This window comes from Polyodon spathula, chromosome 4 (genome assembly GCF_017654505.1).
Source record: "Polyodon spathula isolate WHYD16114869_AA chromosome 4, ASM1765450v1, whole genome shotgun sequence".
In the NCBI taxonomy this organism is placed as follows: Eukaryota; Metazoa; Chordata; class Actinopteri; order Acipenseriformes; family Polyodontidae; genus Polyodon; species Polyodon spathula.
Genome location: NC_054537.1, coordinates 11205543 through 11227033, shown reverse-complemented (window position 1 = coordinate 11227033; position 21491 = coordinate 11205543). Strand labels below are relative to the sequence as shown.

General features: G+C 35.5%; 1 protein-coding gene across 3 annotated transcripts; it reads right to left on the bottom strand.

Moving 5' to 3' along the window:
• Positions 1–7016: 7016 nt before the first annotated feature.
• On the bottom strand, positions 7017–21435 carry LOC121314179 (inositol monophosphatase 1-like). 3 transcript variants are annotated; one of them, XM_041247186.1, is made up of 10 exons: positions 21299–21432; positions 17617–17641; positions 16693–16785; positions 16272–16411; positions 15979–16083; positions 15135–15180; positions 12759–12867; positions 10230–10338; positions 9733–9884; positions 7017–9573 (listed from the first exon to the last, which is right to left on the bottom strand). In XM_041247186.1, the coding sequence occupies exons 3-10, from the start codon at positions 16753–16755 to the stop codon at positions 9449–9451; spliced, it is 849 nt and encodes a 282-aa protein (XP_041103120.1). In that variant the 5' UTR covers positions 16756–16785; positions 17617–17641; positions 21299–21432; the 3' UTR covers positions 7017–9448. The 3 variants fall into 3 exon arrangements, with proteins under 3 accessions (XP_041103120.1, XP_041103119.1, XP_041103121.1); XM_041247185.1 differs by lacking the exon at positions 17617–17641 and having other exon boundaries at positions 7018–9573; XM_041247187.1 differs by lacking the exons at positions 9733–9884; positions 17617–17641 and having other exon boundaries at positions 9477–9573; positions 21299–21435.
• Between the last annotated feature and the right edge of the window lie 56 nt (positions 21436–21491).

Below are 21491 nucleotides of genomic sequence, written 5' to 3'. Positions count from 1 at the left end.
GATCTTTACCAAGTCCATGGCAAGCTCAACCAGCATGGCTATCATAGCATACTTCAGAGGCATGCCATTCCATCAGGATTATGGCTAGTTGGTCAATCCTTCATTTTTCAGTAAGATAATGACCCGAAACACACCTCAAATTTGTACAAGAACTATCTGGCGAAGAAAGAAAGTGAAGGACAACTCAATCTAATGACCTGTTCTGCCTAGTCTCCAGACCTCAATCCCAATGTAAAACATTGTCAATTAAGAAAAAAAACCTGGTTTCCAGCAAGTGTACTCAAACTTTTGACTGTTACTGTGTGTGTGTGTGTGTGTGTGTATATATATATATATATATATATATATATATATATATATATATATATATATATATATATATATATATATATATATTCACATCACAGCACTTTTGAGGATAGTCACTTTGAAAAACAAAGCCTATATATTGAAATTGATGATTAAACTGCCACAAGCTTGCCGATATATTTTTTAAGTTGTATAATTGTTAGTGCCATGATGCATATAAACAAGTGCAATGTTCAGGTTTAATAGGAAGTTATTTTTTTGAAAAGAAACCTTTTATTTTCTTACCGACTTTATTGTCATTTTAATTTAATTCTAGATTGAGCGAGGTACCGACAAAACTGAACATTCCCTCATAATGGTACATGTAAAGATACCATCACAGCCTTTGTAGATAGGTGTAAAAAATTATATTTCTGACAACAGTCTTGTGGCAAACAGGCTTGTTTCACATTTATTCTGCATAAAATATACATGTTTAAATGTCCTCTCAAGTTACAGCACAAATATAAAAGTCTATTTGTATTTTGGAATCTTCTGCTTCTGTCTCTTTTGGTTCTGTTGCCATAGTAACAATCCAAACTTCCTGTTCCTGTTGTCTGTGCCTGTTTGTCACTAACAATGGAGGCATTCCACACTAGTGTACATGGTCTGTGTGAGCTGGTTCAGAGACCAATGTGTTCACTTTTCTAATGTAGCATACATTCACACAGAAACCCATCGCGTAACCTTACAACATACCATTTATTGAAAACAGAACAATTACTTTACATGCCTTTGAAAATAACACCTTAAGTGTATATGACTCCCTTCTACGGCATTATAATAGGCAAGCACTGCAATAACAGATAAAATATGACTGTATAAATAGGCTAGGCGATGGCAGATAATTGTAATCATTCTAGCAGAGCTGAAAAATTCCTCTGTATGTGTAATGATAAAGGCAGTTTCTGAAACGCTTCTATTACACAAGTGTACCTCATTAAAAGTTTTCAAGTACTATTCATTAACTTGGCAGCAATAAACGCAATGAAGATAGTGACATTACAGCTAATGAGTGTAAGGTAAGTTTTTAATAAATTAATTCATTAAAGATATGTGAAAATGTAACTCATCCCACTTGTATTATAAATCAGAAAGCTAATTAAAATATATACATTTAGACATGTAAATATACCCAAATATAAGTAGGCAGTTGCAATTTTTTTTTCAGAATTGATCTTGTTCACCTCTTGTGCAACAGTGGAAAATCAAGACCTACATTATCAGGCACCACATCTGCACCTACACACTCTATATGATATTCTAATTGTATGGTCTGTTCTTATTTAGGTGTGAGTTTCTTTTTACCTTATCACTTGCATCCTTTAGATGAGCTAGTCTCAGCTGACATAGGTGGAATAAAAGAAAACAACATGATACTGGTAAACGAACAGAACATAAGTTGAAAAAATTAAACAAGCATGCATGCATAAGAAAGTTTACAAACGAAAGGAGGCCATTCATCCCATCTTGCTCGTTTGGTTGTTAGTAGCTTATTGATCCCAGAATCTCATCAAGAAGCTTCTTGAAGGATCTCAGGGTGTCAGCTTCAACAACATTACAGGGGAGTTGGTTCCAGACCCTCACAATTCTCTGTGTAAAAAAGTGCCTAATATTTTCTGTTCTGAATGTCCCTTTGTCTAATCTCCATTTGGGACCACTGGTCCTTTTTTCTTTTTTCAGGTCGAAAAAGTTCCTTGGGTCGACATTGTCAATACCTTTTAGAATTCTGAATGCTTGAATCAGGTCACCAGGTAGTCTTCTTTGTTCAAGACTGAATAGATTCAATTCTTTAGCCTGTCTGCATATGACATGCTTTTTAAACCCTGAATAATTCTGGTCGCTCTTCTTTGAACTCTTTCTAGAGCAGCAATATTCTTTTTGTAGCGAGGTGACCAGAACTGAACACAATATTCAAGATGAGGTCTTAATAATGCATTGTACAGTTTTAAAATCACTTCCCTTGATTTAAATTAAATACTTTTCACAATATATGTATTCCATGCGAATGGGATTGAGATTCCACAGCATGGGAAGAGGAGCAGCGCTCTGCCTCTGTTTCAAACAGCACCTCTCAGCGAATCCCACTCTGCTGCTCTTCAGTCAAGCCACCCCTGGGCCTTTTAAAGACTTCGAAATCATGATGAATCTTATCGCTTCCCTTCTTTGAGCAATCCAAAGCCTAATCACTCTGAACAGTCATTAGCAGATGATACAGTTCATTAAATGTCACATTGGTGAAATTTGCCATGCTTCCTTTTAATTCATACCCAATAAAGGATAAGACTGGCCTGCTGGAAGTGGTTCACGCTATTCATTCATCTACCAAAGTCAAAAAAGCTGCATTAGCTGAATACAACTGATTAAAAAATAGCCACCCTGTGTTCTATAAATAAGGGAATTAACAGTTATTTTAAGAGTAATTTAAAAATAAATAGGCAAAAATGGGTTTGAAAACACTTGAAGTCCAGTCAAAAACAGAACATTTCAACAACGCTCAGTAATCAACAGCCCCCAGGTAATTTTCATTAGTTATTCTGGAGAACTAATATTAAGGTTATAGTTGATTTAAAAATATATATTTAAAGGTAAAAATAGCTTGTATGTGCTTCCATTTGATACGGTTGTTATCAAGTTGAACATTCTCAGCCTTAATGGTGCATAATAAAATAAATCTGATAAAAGGCAATTCTTGTTTTTGTTTATTTGCCATGCTATAATGCACTTTGAAGGAATACATTTGGCACCCTGCTGTTTTGAGTAATAGCAGAAGCAGACCTGTTTGGTTCACAGAGCGATGCTCTCGTAAGATTGAGCTTGAATGAGGGAAGAAAGCTTGATTGCCAATAAGTGTATTACAAATGGATCATATAATTGTAAAATGAACTTAATTGTGGAACACTGAAGTTTTTCTTTTCGTTTTCTAATGTTGTTTGTAATGATACTTTTTAAAGAAAGCTCAGTTAGCCCCAGAGGTTTTGAGTACATAAAGTATAATGTACTTGTGGGCATTTTCCTATATTTTATCCACTGTTGTTAGAGCAACTAATGAAAAGCTGTGCAGTTATAGTCCCACACCCCAGTTGCACTCTACTGTATATAGTACTGCATTCTTTCATACCGGCTTGCTTACTACATTCTTTTATGTGACATGTGTAGATTCTCTAGTCCGTTCACATTTTCCAAAGACACTTTACAGTAACACAAGCTCTCTCAGTATTACTTTTGCAGCAGCTGAATGACACATTCGAACTCTGAAGTAAAAATCAATTGCAGTAATCTTCATAATTAAATTGTATTGGCCACTACACCTTTAAGTTAGCACTAATTGAAAAATATTTATTATTTCAGTATCAGTGCAGCAATTTGTGGTCAAAAAGATGTCCCTCGTTGTTAAAAAAAAAAAAAAAAAAAACATCCTTCGTGTACTGCAACAATAAAATTTTACTGGATGCACTTTCCATTACGAAGCTGCAGTCAGCCCTACCTGTATTTGGAGGTCACCTTCACACTGTAATCAAACACATTGGCATTTAAGGCTTCACTGGCAGCATGGATTTCTCTGGGTGATGCTTCACAAGTGCTTTATCTAAGTGTGGAAATGAGATTAGTTTCACATTTCTTTCCATAAAACCATTTTCTACCTACTTCTGCCGGTAAACAGCTGAAAATAAGAAACATTTAACATGACACTATGGAAATGTCCCACAGCAAGTAATATTTGTGTTTTTACTGGTTTTAAATGTACAGAATGACAGTAATGACCTTGTTTGAAAAAAAGCATAACAGTGACCTCTAGTGGAATAATTGACGTGGGAGGACATGCTAGAACATTTGACAACATAATGATAGTTCTGCAGATCTAAATTACTTTTTCTCTGTTAGTTTGTAGACTTTGGGCGCTATATTGTAAAAACAAACAAAAATTAAGAAGCAGCACTGTTAAGAGTGGAGCACCCTATAACATAATTCAGTTTTCCCTGTACTATTAGAAAATCACCATTTTGGAGTAACATTCATCAATGTAGATGTTTTTTTGATATATATTTTTCTCACTACTGGGATGGAAATAACCTTTTTGAAGATATCATTATTGTTTTATTATTTCAATTTTAATTGCTAATATGTATTCCTAAAAAAACTGTCCCAGTGAGGTCCAGTAAAAAAAAAAAAAAAAAAAAAAAAAAAAATTTAAAGCAGAATTCACATGTAACAATAATTCCAAATTGGATAATACATACTGCATGACTAGGGAAAAGTTTAATAAAAAGTTGTTTGTTTCTTTGCATAGGCCTTCCAACAGTCAAGTATAGCATAACCCATGTCCACGAAGCAATATTGGGAGCCACTATATACACACAGGTTCAGTTTAATATACCTTAAATAAGAAAGTATTTGAAATGCAAGAGGAACAGCTGCCTTGAGAAGAGGTGGAGGGGGTAAATAACAATGCATTTCATTCACTAAAATTGCACTCCTAAAAACAGGAAGTTCTTCTGTTCTGAGTTGAGAATAAAGGATGGAGTGAGTTCCACAGAGCAGAGAAAAGATGAATGGGTGACTCTAGAGAAATTAGAGAGAGGATTAATCAACCTACTGCACCAAATGCTGGGTTACATGTCAGGACCAGAATGTACAAACCAAAGGTGATATGTTTAACCCTATACCTCAGACAGAAATTGCTATCTGAGAAATGTGTTTATGTGATTTCATGGCTTTATTGCTAAATATTATGAAGATTAATGATGATGATGTAGGTAAAACAAATAATGTCATATAATCTTGCATTTGATTAATCAGTTGTACCAGGAATGTTGAAAGTGTATTGTGAATGCATTTTGTGCACATACTAAGTTCTTGGTGTTGTATATTATTACTGGGGTTGGTTTAGTGATTGCTGCAAAGTCAGTTTCACATTGAAATCACATTGAACTGGTCTTCATGATATGCTTCACAATTACTTTCACAAGTGATTTTTAAATGATATTGAGTGCTCCACAGGGGTTAGTGACACTTGCCTGGCTGAATAAGTACACACATCTAAATTAAAAACACCAACAGTGAGAATTTGCAACAACAAATCATTTAAAAATATATTCCTTCTAAAAGGATCTAATAATATTTTGCAGATTTTTGTACAGAGACTATTGTTATCTATTCCAGTACTGAGGTACGATTGGATTGGAAAGCATTTAAGACTCAAAAAGCCAGTTCATTTAAACATGGGTCAGTAAGGCTGGTGCTGCCTTCCTTTCCAGGTAGCATTGTTATGAAAAGCCCCCTGCAATGCCTTTTAAATATATCCAAACTAAGGTGTTTCAGAGAGAAACACGTGGCTGGAATAGAAGGCTATCAAGACAAAAACACTAACGTACAATACCATTGCATTGCATTGCATCCAAACCCATGTATGTTTGTTTAGTTCTTCTTATTAAATATGGTTCAGAGGCATAAACCCCCCTTAGATTGATTCAAGCTACAACTTCTTGTAAAGCGTGCAGGCTTGATTAAACCAGCTGAACTGTCGGCCAGGCACTGCATTGCATCTTGTATAAAGGCTCCCTGTAGAAGGAAGGACTTTTTGGTTCACATCTTGACAGGATCATTTCAGATTTACAAAAATTGTTTTCAAAATTAAGAAAAAAAAGGAGGCCATTTAATACAAAATTTCTAATAATACTTTGACACTAAAAGGAAATTCATGTTATTCAAACATAATTCACCCAGAGCTTACCTTAAATATATGTCTGAAAATTATCTGTAAAACCAGGCAACTTACCATGATGACATTGGATAAGATGCTTTGATCTAGAAGACACTGCAGAGGTAAAATGACTGAGGAAGTACAACGGTACCAGATTCCCTGGGAAGCCAAGGAAAGCAAACTGATAACTTTCAACTAATGTAGTACTAGATATGACGTTTTCAAATAAAATACATGCTGCATATTTCTAGCATGTTGAATGTGTTAACTACAACTGCTACAGCAGCCCAGCAAAGTTTTAATATACATTCGCTGGACCTGTTAGAGAGGTGGAGTGAGTGAGCGAGGCATGTACAGCAGATAATTATTCAAGTGAAATTAAGCAAAGCGATGGTTTCTGGCAGGGAACTCACTTTACCCTTAGATCAAATCACATAAATATCAAGTGTATTTTAAGCGCTACTAATATCAGACTAACTCGTCAATTGAATGGCTAGTTTCCTATTTAGCCCTCGCTAAACAATATGTCCAATGATCGGCAAGGAAATCATTTCCATCTTATCTCGATCCACTATGTCCCTGCTGTGCGCCAGAGTTTGCCTCGACCTGAATTTTGGCTTTGTCTAACGGGGAGTTAAAGAATGTAGTATAAATCATGTGCATTGTAGTAGTGTTGTCAAGTCTGTTTTAATAAATAATCGCAATTTCTGACTGAACAACACTTTTTTTTTTCTAGAACGGTATATGCATTGATATGTTTGTAATAAATATATATGCTCTCAATTACTTCATTGAATTTGACAAAAGTTTAGTATTTAGTAAAAAAAAAATCACAACACGACAAGATCATTTTCCCATTGAACATTTTTTTTTTTTTTTTTTTTTTTTTTTGCATTTTATCATTTATTTTTATACAAAAAATAAATAAAAAAATGTTCTCTTAGACCAACTGTGTTTTTGTTTTAATTCTGAGGCCTTAGACATGTCAAATGTTTTCCTTGTTAAAATATTTCTTGATTATATACACAATAATAACTGTTTTTAATGTAAGGCAATGCCCAAGAACAGCATTACAAATAGTAGTAGTGGGGCTAGATGGAGTGACCTTATTAAAATGGATTTGTAGTATAAAAGACGGGTCTCTTGCAGTCATAATGAATTTGACTTTAAACAACTGCTACATTAATGCAGTGTTGGAAATTGGCAAAGATCACACTGCATTTGCCATTTAGGGAGTGTTTCATGCAGTGTTACCAGCCAAATATCAAGTCAAAGTCTAAAAAGTGTCTGGGTGCTAGGGCTATCACTGCTGCATCTACTCTTTCCCCCATTCCCCATCACGCTAAACCGTGGTTTATTTAAATGAGTGTTTGTGACATGCAAACCCATGACTATAAATAGAAAATCAGAACAAAATATAAAAAAAGTTGATTACTACGACCAACAACTGGACAATGGTTTTGTAAAGCAGATATATTTAATCCAGTATTGTAAATACAACATGTAGCCTCCAGGCTCTGATACCAACTTGTGCTAATGTCCTTATTACTGTTTAGATAAATGTAAACTTCTAATGTGTACAATAAATACAGTGTAAACAGATGTAAAGCCAACTGCACAATATCTGTACCCAGGGGGCGGCTTATCTGTTTCAGGTAACGCAAATCAGAGCACGAGAACCTTTGCTGTTGCTTTTAAGCAATCAATGTGTTGCTGTTTCTGGTTGGTAATAAGTGTAAGCGGTTCTCTAACAACTGTGTTTTTAAACAGTCTTACTGTATTCTGTAACTGCATGTGTTATTAGGAACTAGACCTTCCTTCGGGATAAATTCATTACCTAAACCTAGAAGAACACAAATACCAATGTGCACAGTAGCTTCTTTAACTTCAATGATTGCCTGTGCTTCGGGTTTCAGTTAATGTAATTTATTCCACCCCAGTTTGACAATAAAGGTCCAATGTGGATATTCCAAGCAGAGAAAAAGCTCAGCTATTGACTTTACAGCTTGATGCACAACCCCACCTGGGAGTGAAGTACTGATGTTTTTTTTTTTTTTTTTTTTTCTGTCCATGTTTTAGACTTCACGTTGTAGCAAAAGCTACAAGAATCTTTTGTCATAAGTACATTATTCACATAAATTACTGTCACTGTGTCTGTAGTAGGCTGAAGGTCCATTCCCTTCATATACAAGTTTGTTAGAACCTCCGACATCATCAAGGCAGATTATTATACTACACATGCTTTTTTAACTTGCTATGACACATCACTTAATCACAATGTTTGAGAAAAACTGAAGAAACGCCCAGATGAAGGGGGATGATGGTGATGCACTGACTAATACAGAGTTCACTGCTGACAGTGTTGGAGATCCTGGGTGGAATCTTTACAATAACACAGTCTTTAAGTGTTAGCTATTTGTAATTCCACAGCACAAGTTGCAAATCTCTGTCAGGCAACTTATTCTACTGGCAGGCATCCAGCATTGCTTTTGTACAACAAGAACAGATAACCGGCAGGGAGCAGAGTTCGTAAACATACCCAATTTTCTGTAAAGTCAAGTAAACTTTAGAATTTTAAATATACAAACTGAATACAATTCTTCAGTAAAATGCTTGGTTTTGCCATTTCTTTAACAAAGAAAGTAAGCCATTTGCTGCCACCTGCTGGACACTGAGCGAAGCTAAAGACATTCTCTTCTGCACCTTGAAATGTCTGTTATTGGGTGTTTCAGTTATTTTGCCTTGAGGTTTCTCCAACCTGATTTAAAGGTTTACTAGGCCTATCAAAAAAATAATAATCATAGCATGAAAACGTTCTTGAAAGTCCATTACCGTAAATCACAGATGTACCTGCATTGAGTATTCTCAAATAAATACGTATATAGAGCAAAGGGAGTTTAAAATTTTAGCCGAAGTCCTGACACCTGTTCCACACAGAGTCAATGTACATTGCTGAGGCAGGTTAAAAGGACTTTACTAGAGTCAAAATGAAAAAAAAAGGTTGTGCTAATGAAAGGTAAGAAAATGATCTTGGTGGTTACCCCACCAACGTACAAAGAGGTAACACAAAAACTCAATGGCTCAATATTTTCTAAAATTACACCAGTAGTTTAATATATACAATTGTAACACTAGTCTGAGAAAACTTATGAACACTTTGTTCATCCAAATACAACTCTCTTTTTTAAATCCTTTAAAATTACTTATTTATTAAAACGCATTTGTCTGTGCATATCTAGTAAAAAGTATTTTTGCAGTAAAACTTTCACACCAAGCTGAACAATAAAAACAATGCATGGTCATGCATACAATGCATGGTCCATGCTTTTCATTACACAGTAACATACAATAAACAGTTTTAGCCTACAATATTCACCTTAACATAATCCAATGTAATTAATCTTCTTTCTTTCCATCATCTCTTTCACATGGAAATGCCTGAAGCTCTTTCGCTATTCTTTCTCCAATGGCTCTACTGCTTGCTGTTATCAATCTTCGGGACATTAAATCAAATGGTCCTCCTGCAACATAAATGTTCGACAAAAGTTACAATACTGGTAGTTAGTTTTTTGCGAAATGTTATTAAAATCTACTTTCAAAACATATGTTGCTACCATATAAAAAGTTCCCAGTGGAGTATGCTAACCTACATAGTCAACAGACTACACTCTGTTTCTTACCAGTGACATCCATTACAATGCCTCCCGCTTCTGTAACTATGACTGCAGCTGCTGCCATGTCCCAGCAGTGGACCCCAATTTCGTAATAAGCATCTGCCCCGCCTGTGGCCACTAGGCACATGTTGACTGCAGCTGTGCCTACCGCTCGGATTCTGTAAAAGATCTAAACATTTACAGTAGCTGGAAATATGCTGGTAATCAGTTAAGGGTAAAACCATGTTCTGTATGTCTATGGTTACATGTTCTGTATGTCTATGGTTTATTGTAATATTTATAAATTAATATTGTACAGTATTAAATATGATAAAACATTTGTCATGCACAAATACAGTATGAAAAAATCCATCCCATTCAAAAGCACAGCAACGTGGCAACTGACAGTTTACTTGCATAACTGTTAAAAGTAAGATATTCAATATATCATTTTCCATTTAATGCTAAGGCTTACAGAAATATAAAAAAAAAAAAAAAAAAAAGTGCACATGGAAAAAGCTTACCCGTGAATTGGAATGCACAAAAGCCGATCCATGTTTGCAAGAACCCTTTTCACAGTATCTGGGTTTCGATTGGAACCCAGTTCAGTAATTATAAGTGATTTGGTTATATCTAGAGAGAAAAAAAGAAAAGATTGAAAAATTAGGTGCTAAATGCCATTATGCAATGGTTCGAGTGGACAGAACAGCTGCTTAACACTCCAAGCACTGCTGCTTGGATCTCTGCCTCATTATTATAAGGAATTTGTTTTCTTACACTACAAGTTTTTCTTGTCCATTTTCTTTTGCAATAAGACACATTGTGGAGAATAACCATGCAGAGGCAAGGCAAACAATATACCGCACCTAAAATATATTCTTATATACTTCTGTATACTTTATTGAAACAAAATGATAATAGAAAAAAAAAAAAATAGGATATACTGCTAATCAGACCATTAAAGTAGATCCAAAGTAAACTTAGGTTGCTATTAGATCCCATTCATACTTGCGATTTAAGGTTGTCCAGGGCCAGCCTAGATTTAGGCCACCATTTCTATGTGGCGGAGGGCCTGCAATCCAGGACCAGGGCCATATATATATATATATATATATATATATATATATATATATATATATATATATATATGAAAGCAAAGCAGACTTAGGGCCGCCTTTTCGTATCACACGACCAATCTGATTATGTAGTGCAGCAGCAGGGATACTAGGAATCCGTTTGAGAAATAACAAAGAATAACGTGGACTTTCAATGATATCAGAGATGTCAGAATATTCAGAGCTGTTCAAAGATGCCGAAAACAATAACAACCACCCATAAAGATGGGATCAATGAGCTTGGCAAGGATGAATTTCACATCAATGGTAATGTGCTGTTCCGTACTTCATTCAGCAAACCATTGTAGAACAGATGGGAAGCGCTAAACATAAATTAAATGAAAACAAACATAAACCACAGCAAATTTGGGATTCTTGTCTGTGCCCAACACCCTTTTACAACAGGGAAATAGTTGAAGTAAAAAAAAAAAAAAACGTAAGTTAGTTTGTTTTATTGATTAATGGCACTGGTAAGGTTGTAACTTGCTTAGGAGTTTGAAAGAATAATAATTTTTATTTCTGCTGTAATATTTCAAGCATGTTATAGTGATTATTATTGTCATGTTATTCTACTGGCGAAACAGCAGTAATTTATTATATATCCCTTCCCTCGAAGTTGCCGTAGCTAATACATGTGGAACAAGGGTTTTGTTATTGCCATATGTTCGGTAATCTTCCAAGAGAAGGGGTAATGCTAATGTTCAGTCTTTACTGGTAATAGTTAGGGACTAGAGAATAACAATGATAACAACAACAACAACAACAAGTAAACAATAGAATAGTTTAACGATTGTGTTTGTAAACAAAGATGGTATTCAATCAGGTTAAACAAATAAGTATAAATGAGAAGAAAGGTGAGTAAAGTATATGAATGTTTATTGTAAATGGAATGAATGTTAAATAATTTATTATTGTATAAAATTATTCCAGGTCTAACCTGTTATTGAATAAATAATTAAATTAGTATTTAATATTGTGCCTTTCCTTAGGAGGGAGTGGTCAGTCATGAGCTTGTCTTGTGAATGCCAGTCGTTGTATGTAACCTGTTAGTCAGTTACAATCTGAGTGAAGTAACCATTACGAAAATAAATATTTATACCTGTGAACACTAGCAAGTTGCTGTTTCCTGCATTCTGAATACCTTGGTGTTGTTGAGAGAATAATGCGATTGTGGGTGGGGGTAAGCTCAGACAGTCGCCCTGTTACACACCATAATACTAAGTCAAAATAGTCAATAATACAGGTTTTATTTTTAAATATATACCATAAAATTGCTACTGGGCTGCCCTGAAAAAATATATATTAATTAGAAACACTTGCTACAAATCAAGGATTCCTGTATATCCTGGTAGCTCTTCCATTCAGAGTGCAAACTTTGTTCATCCAAATTATAAATAAAAAAATAAATAATAATACATTTTATTCTGTTTGTCTGTGTGACAAACTTGCAGACTGGCACCCCCTTACCCACCAAGTTAGTGGCAACTGTGCTTCTGCTGCTAACATGTTACAACACAATTGGATAAGGAGACCTGCATTCCCTGTTGCATATGACGAGTACTACTTGCAACCTGTGGAGCTACAATGTCAAACATAATTATACTCAAAAGATCCAACTCTGTAGTTGTAAACTTGTTATCGATGTGATACATGTCATACTGCCATATGAAGAGATGGCTTGGAACAGATATTTTCTATCAACTGAAGGTTAGTTATACCTTTTAATTATTCTTATTTACTATATTTTATTAAAAACTATATATTTATAGTATATTTTGACCACAGTCAAGGCCTGAGTGATCTTTAAGCCATTTTGACCTATTTATGTGTTGATAAGCTTCTATAGTACAGCATCCTAAACAATATTCTCTCTCTCTCTCGCTTAGCTATTCTACAGATTTTCAACAATTTATTTTTAGAATTGTTTTGCTATGTCACCTTCTTGCCCGGAGACCTTTAGCTGCACTCCATTGCAAAATGCTCCTTTCCCTTTCCTTGCAGTGTACATTTTGTCCTCCATGCAGCTGTAAACAACTCCAAATTCTAGCTGTAAAACAGAATACAAAAGGATTATTTACCCTTATTAAAGTGAGGTGGTTTTAGAATTGACGACTGACGAGTAATTTCTAACTGGAAACAAAGTCATAGAGCAAAACCTTAGGGTGGAGGGTTAATTTCAATAATTAACCAAAGAGGCAATTAGTTTGGGATTCTGCTTTCAAGAGAAAATGCCTCTTGTACACAGATAAGTGAACCAGTGAAACCTTGGACACAATAACAAATCTCACAGACTCTTGCTTGCTGCAAAGATACAGAGGTGCACAGACAACCTCATCACTGTTCATGGTTCCACTGTTAAGAACCTCATCCTCAACCAATTTCTAAGGAACAGGTTCGATGAGTATAAACAGGTTCACATAACATTTCCACAGTCTGGGGTACCGCCATCCCACACAAACTTCACACATCATTGAAAATAAACTCTGTCCAAATGATCAATAGGTCTAGTCTGGAAAATAAACGTATACAGGGACTTGCACCGCCCCTCCAGTCTTGCCAGTGATCGTTGCAGAAACATTTATTTGGTAGAATCAAGAACAATTATGCCACCTATTCATTTCAGTTTTATACAGCTGGAATGCAAATATACAGTGGCTTGCAAAAGTACTGACCCCCATTGGCATTTTTCCTATTTTGTTGCCTTACAACCTGGAATTAAAATGGATTTTTATTTGGATTTCATGTAATGGACATACACAAAATAGTCCAAATTGGTGAAGTGAAAAGAAAAAAAAAACTTGTTTAAAAAAATTCTAAAAAATAAATAACGGAAAAGTGGTGCGTGCATTTGTATTCACCCCCTTTGCTATTAAGCCTCTAAATAAGATCTGGTGCAACCAATTACCTTCAGAAGTCATATAATTAGTTAAATAAAGTCCACCTGTGTGCAATCTAAGTGTCACATGATCTGTCACGTGATCTCAGTAGATATACACCTGTTCTGAAAGGCCCCAGAGTCTGCAAAACCACTAAGCAAGGGGCACCACCAAGCAAGTGGCACCATGAAGACCAAGGAGCTCTCCAAACAGGTCAGGGACAAAGTTGTGGAGAAGTACAGATCAGGGTTGGGTTATAAAAAAATATCCGAAACTTTGAACATCCCACGGAGCACCATTAAAGCCATTATTAAAAAATGGAAAGAATATGGCACCACAACAAACCTGGCAAGAGAGGGCCGCCCACCAAAACTCACGGACCAGGCAAGGAGGGCATTAATCAGAGAGGCAACAAAGAGACCAAAGATAACCCTGAAGGAGCTGCAAAGCTCCACAGCGGCGATTGGAGTATCTGTCCATAGGACCACTTTAAGCCGTACACTCCACAGAGCTGGGCTTTACGGAAGAGTGGCCAGAAAAAAGCCATTGCTTAAAGAAAAAAATAAGCAAACACGTTTGGTGTTCGCCAAAAGGCATGTGGGAGACTCCCCAAACATATGGAAGAAGGTATTCTGGTCAGATGAGACTAAAATTTAGCTTTTTGGCCATCAAGGAAAATGCTATAGTCTGGCGCAAACCCAACATTTCTCATCACCCCGAGAACACCATCCCCACAGTGAAGCATGGTGGTGGCAGCATCATGCTGTGGGGATGTTTTTCATCGGCAGGGACTGGGAAACTGGTCAGAATTGAAGGAATGATGGATGGCGCTAAATACAGGGAAATTCTTGAGGGAAACCTGTTTCAGTCTTCCAGAGATTTGAGACTGGGACGGAGGTTCACCTTCCAGCAGGACAATGACCCTAAGCATACTGCTAAAGCAACACTCGAGTGGTTTAAGGGGAAACATTTAAATGTCTTGGAATGGCCTAGTCAAAGCCCAGACCTCAATCCAATTGAGAATCTGTGGTTTGACTTAAAGATTGCTGTACACCAGCAGAACCCATCCAACTTGCAGGAGCTGGAGCAGTTTTGCCTTGAAGAATGGGCAAAAATCCCAGTGACTAGATGTGCCAAGCTTATAGATACATACCCCAAGAGACTTGCAGCTGTAATTGCTGCAAAAGGTGGCTCTACAAAGTACTGACTTTGGGGGGGTGAATACTTATGCACGCTCAAGTTTTCTGATTCACAATAAATGATATTTTCTCTTCAAAGTGGGAATGATACAAACCTCCAAAAAATCTATTTTAATTCCAGGTTGTAAGGCAACAAAATAGGAAAAATGCCAAAGGGGGGGTCAATACTTTCGCAAGCCACTGTATACCACCCATCTTAAAGCTGGATTTAGTTCCTCTAGAAACAGAAGTATAGGTACCTCTTTCTTGACCGCAAAGCCAATAGACACGGCTACAAATGGAAATCTAAAAAATAAAAAAAATGACAATGAGAAAACGTATTTTGAATACAAGACCTTTAAGATTTCGGATCTTATCAAGCCACTGAATGGAGCTGCTGATCATTTTCTCTCTGGGTTGTGTTAATGTACAACAGGTGCAATTTTAGTGGCTTTGTGTGATCTGTCAATTGTGCTTTGCTATGTGGAACTTCATCAACAAGTCAAGCAAAATTCAGGAATATTTCTGTAAATCCTCAAGCTTCAGCAGTACTTTCTAGATACACTGTATCATTCACACACAGACACAACTAAATCTGTTAACACAGCATTACATTTCCTATGACGGTTGCTAGAATTAGCATACCATTGAATCTATTGGCTAAACATTACACTGTTAATGAATCTATATGGGACTGAATTAACTACAAACTGTGACACTATATATATATATATATATATATATATAAAAAGTTATGGCACACTACCATCAGTGTTTTCAATGTAACAGTATCATTAGCATGTCCATGTGTCAAGAGGAAAATCTATAGACCTGATTAATCGTATTATATTATGTGAAGAATGTTTAGTCGAAAAGAATGAGCAAAAACCCTACAGAAAATAAGAATGTCTGTGACTGAAGTACCTGAGCTACAAAAAATAACTTTACAATTCAACTAGTTATTTAAAATTTTGTGGTTCATGTGATTTATATATTTTCATAATGCACATCACTCATTAAAATTTATGCAAATACTGTAATGAAGTAACTCTGGGTATGGGGAGAGTCAGTCTCAGTGTCTGTTGAGGAAAGTTCAATTCAAACCTGTGCACAAAGTTAGTTGTCCCATCAATGGGGTCGATAATCCAAGTGGGGTTGTCTGTTAGTACGCTAGATTCTCCTGCTGCCACAGACTCCTCTCCAATAAAACTAAAATATAACAGAAAACAATTTCTCACAATCACCTGAACATACAAAATAAGAACACAAACGTATTTACAATGATTCAGCACACATAGTTTCATCTTGGGTCAAGCATAAATCACTTTTTATTCTCAAGCGCACTTTATGATCTAGATTCTGGTCATGAGCATTGTCTTAACTCTGAACACAGTTACCTGTGAGTTGGAAATTTCTCTCTGATTGAAGATATAATCATCGACTCCACCTTCTGATCAGTCTCTGTTACCAGATCAGCTGGAGAACTTTTCAGCATTACAGACATATAGCCTTCACTTTTTAAAGCTTCCCGAACCACCTACAGAGGAATATATTAAAAACAAAGATACTAACAAGTGTATTTATAGGGAGCAAACTAAGAATTGTAAATTCAATAGTGTTTTTGTATTGTAAATATTATATTTTAAAAAATACCAGTAATAACAACAAAGACTGGCTTCCAGTAAACAGTGTATTTTACAGAGGTTAATATTTAATTCTACCTGTATGCTATCTTTATTAAAAAACTGCTGTTCGAATATAAAGCTTGCTTTAAACCAGGCATGAAATAGAAGCACAAAAAGGCAAGTTTTCACTTACTTCTCCAGCTTTTCTAGCAGCAGACACTCCACAGTCCATACACTCTTGCCAATCATCTGACATTTTTCCTCAATGTATTCTTGTGTGGAGCAGCTGTTGGCAAAAAAGAAATAAAAGAAATTCAAAAATTGCCCTCTTACATTCTGAATAATATATAAACGATTGGCAATACGTAATTTCACGTACTTATTTATTTCTACTCAAACACTGATAAACAAAGCGAACAATGTTACACTGGCAATATATTTTAGTAAAAAACAACCAAACAATATTCAGTACCTTCTTGCAGGTGCCCTTGCATTGGTAATGCCATAGTTTGTTCTTGCAGTTGATCTCTTAACTCTTCATAAGATGAGCTTATTTACAATTAAGTAGATATAATGCCAAATGGTCTTTAGCCAAATATAAAAACAAGTAACTTTTATCATTTTTTGGTTTCAAATGTTTTCATCTGTTCTAAACAAAACTGTTATTAACGGTATATAGATTAAAATAAGTAGGAAGTGATCAAGCAGTCCCAGATTTGAAAAGCCTGTTGTAATACTTGCATTACTTAAGGTATTTTGTAAAAGGAAGTACACACTTTCATGAACAAAACTAAAGCATCCCCGATGGCATAGGGTAAGAAGTTCAAAAGCAAAATGAATATGATGAATAACAAGTTTTTTTCTGTCAGACAGCAAGATGATTAGTGTCAAGAGCGCCCAAAAAGCATCAGCCAAGCATCAAGTTTCCTATCAGTGCCAAAACACACAGAATAAGACCAAAGTGTCAAACAAAATGTAAAACCTGGGTGATAATATTCTTCTAGTGAACCTTGGGTACCAAAGAAATTAGTTAAACAAACAGCATGCGTATCATTAAAGGGTTGTGTTGTTTTAATCAAGTCAGCGTGTACAATAATTTAACTGATTGGCTATTTACCAAATGCATGAAGTTTGGGGGGAATCTGAAAATGTGATTTGAAACATTGTTAACATTGCACACATACAATTCCAGCAGCCTGTTAGAGACCCTGTATGCACTCATTTCTTTCCACGCTTCTGCTCTGGGTGTCTTGTCTTAGCAAAATCCCAGGCCCTTTTCTGGAGTATTTTACATAGTTGCATTTTCCTCAAATCTGCAAACCGAAACCTCATGTTACAGTTTTGTTTAATAAATCAGAAATTTCTATAAATGTTTTAGGAAAACTTGGTGATGCCCCTGACTGTTTCTGAAAAATGTTTAAATAAATTGGCTGTAAAACTGTATTCAATGTTTTCAATAGAACTATGTTTAAACATTTTGCTTAATAATCCTATAATAAAAAATGCACTGTTAACTCAGTCTATATTTTAATTCTACATTTATTTGAAATTTTACATTGATTTTGACTTACTGCACTAAATTGAAATGGTATACAATGTCACAATATCAACACTTCTTGAAATATATATATATATATATTTCTGTTAAAAGCAATTTTCATATATGCATATTGTACATGTGTCTTATAAAATGTATCTGCATTATGGATATGGTTAGGAAAAAAATAGAAGGATCTGCCATAGCACTGACAACAGCCAGTAGCCGACTATTCCTCAGTTATTATCACACCTTTAATCCCTACAGATAGGATAGGTGTGGAAATCTGCAAAGGTCTGACATCCACAATGAGACGGGTTCTTCATAAAACACCAGTATTATAATGTGCAGTCGAGGATAGAGTAGCACCTGCCAGCTGAGCACCTACTATAAATGCCTCTGGAGTATAACCAATGCACAACACAGCCAGTCCTTTTACAAAAAAAACATGACCAATATTAAGCAGCGAGTGTTTCCATTTTTTTGTCCTACTAATAACCAGTGTGCACAAAGCTGAAAATGACAGGTTACACAACCAATTAACAATAAAATGTAGGGTGTAGTGTGCCCTCCACTCTGGCACGTAAAAGTATACTAAATGCAATTATCTCCTGAAAACAAACAAACGTTATAAAAGATACCTGGAGGAAATGTAACATTTTCTATTACTTTCAAGTACCAATGCATATTCTATTCCTCTCTGCAAACAAGTGCACAGTATAGCATAAATAGTGTCAACTACCCACTCTATTGACGTTTTAAAATTTAAGAATGCTTTGTACAGGTCGTTGATTTTGTTCAAAGAAGAACATGGTGGGTTGACTGCAGCTTACCAAAGTTAGTCCACTTGATGCGTATAACTAGTGGATTAAGCAGGTTTAGTCCACTTTCGTAGACTAAAGTTAGTACACTTGTTAATCTCGATTGCAGCGTACAAGAAGATAATCACCACAGGTGGATCATCCGCTAAATCAGACTAAACAAGATCCAGATTGCAGCAGCATACCAAATCGGATGTGAGATGATCCTGTTCAGGTGGACTAACTTAGTACGCTTGCTCGTCCTACGTTTGTACAGCACATTTTAAAATGAAGACAGCGGCATTATTCTCTGAAATGACGTATAAAAACTAGTGAAGTGAAAAGCGAAGCCTTTTGAACCTCAGTCTGAAACACCTGAAGCATTTGGTTCAGTAAGGTTCGCTCGCCGAGTCACAGAACTATCCTTAATTAAACTGGGTGGTACTAAAAGGAAGATCGAGAAGATGGGATGACTGCCTGCAATTACTCTGACATACACAAGGGGCCACTGCAATAAATGTTTCTATGCAGTTCAACATACATTTTCTGGAAAAATGCTGTTATGAATAAAGTCTGCAGTGGAGGAAAAAGGCAAAAAGATTTTACTTTAAAATATATTTGGGGACAAGCCTATGACAAACACTGTGTAGTTACACAAAATGTTGTACAACTATCTACTGTTAATGGAAAGCTAGCTATAGCACACAGTTTGGTCAACATACACTGTCTAGTTACTCTGATCACTGTTTTAAAACTGTTTTTACTAGGAAGATGGTTGTTATAAGGAAGATGGGCAATATACACTGTAGAAGTAACACGTTTCAGCCGGTTGAAGCTTGAGTGAAAAGTATTAAAAAGTTGAGCATCTTTTTTTGGTCTTTTTAGAACCACTGCATGTAGCACATTAATAGTCATCAACTTGTTTTTTGCTTAATACTATAACAGGAAAATTATAGTTGAAATGAAAAGTTTAGCATAGCATATTATTCTCACTAAACAGTGTTAAAAAAAAAAAAAAAAACTAATTCAACAACCACCTTCCCAGTAAAAACTATTTTAAAACAGTGATCAGAGTAACTACAGTGTTTATTGCCCATTTCCCCTAATAAAAACTAATGTAACAGCCATCTTCACAGTACAAACAGTTAGAAAATAATGATCTGAGTAACTAGGCAGTGTATATTGGCCATCTTCCCCAATATATTTTTGTAACACCAGGTGCAATCTAGAAATAGTTAGAAAACAGTGATTTTGTAGTTTATTTTGTATGTGACAGAAACTTGGCACTGCCATCTAGTGAAAGGGGGGACCTATTGCAGTCAATCGTCCAATCTTCCTTTACTACCACCCATAAATTTGACAATTGCACTACCTAATGATATAATGTACCTTAATATATTGTTGATACCCTATCTTAAGCTACTCTTCATTATCTTAGGTAGACAGCGAATGTATACAGTAGTTTAAACTACTATAGCAATGTGGCACCTTTTTCCTTTTTGTCAAATTTATATGGTTGAGTGTTCTGAAGAGATTGGTTTAATTTTTTTTTTCATTAAAATATTGTACAATCTTAAATGACGTTCTGCACAATAAGATACTGTGTATTTATATAATTAAGAAGCAAGCACGTGTGCTGTATTCAATTTTAACTGAAATGTCAGTGCATTGTGCATTAAATATAAACAATACATTTAGAATGTAACGTCCAGTGTCAAGAAGCAACAGGCTAAATGCAAGTTAAAATGCAAGTCTGATCCGTGTAGGGAAGGTGCATAAAAAGACATGTAGTAGATTACAATTATATTAATGAATATAAGTGTACTTTTACTTAAACGTGTTTGCCCGAATCACGCCTAATGTAATAAAAACGAGTTTGCCATTGTATCATTAATGTATTTGTTATTTGCTTTTTTCATACCTTTTAATATTTCTGACTTTTTTGCCGGTTGAATGGCTTCAATGTAGTTTCTTATGAAATGCTAGTAATGACAATGTACACGTAATATTGCGTTTACATTTCAAATTGTGAATTTCCATCCGCATTTGCAATGGCTTATTATAGGATAGTCCTAGTTATCAGTCTAACTTGTTCCACTTGTTCAGGTCAGCTAAACCAATTTTCATGATTAGCTCTTTCGTACGCTGCAATCAGGACTAACAGTACAGATCTGCAGGATGTGCAATGACCACTTGATGCGGACTAAGTCACTGGTACACTGCAATCCACCCGGTGTGTGTCTTCTAAGCACAAGTTCTCAGATCAAGTTATCATTTTAACAACATTCCTTTAAAGGTTGTCTCCCCAGATCTGTACCTTAGAACAGATACAAACTATACTTAATCAAGGTTATAGCCTTTCTTTAATATTTGAAACAGTATTTTATAAATAATAATAATAATAATAATAAATAATAATAATAATAATAATAATAATAATAAATCCCCATATAGTACAATACCTGTTTTTAATTGTTACTTGTTCCTCCTGTGTTGTCTGTCAACAAAGACTGTTTGCAAAACTTAATCGAAGCAATTCCTGTCACTAAACACAACACCGAAATAAAACAGAACACTTCCTGGAACGTCTAGCCCTACATTGTTCTTCCCCTTCCTCTCCTCAGGGTTTGTGTGGCGCTACAACTTACAAGTCAA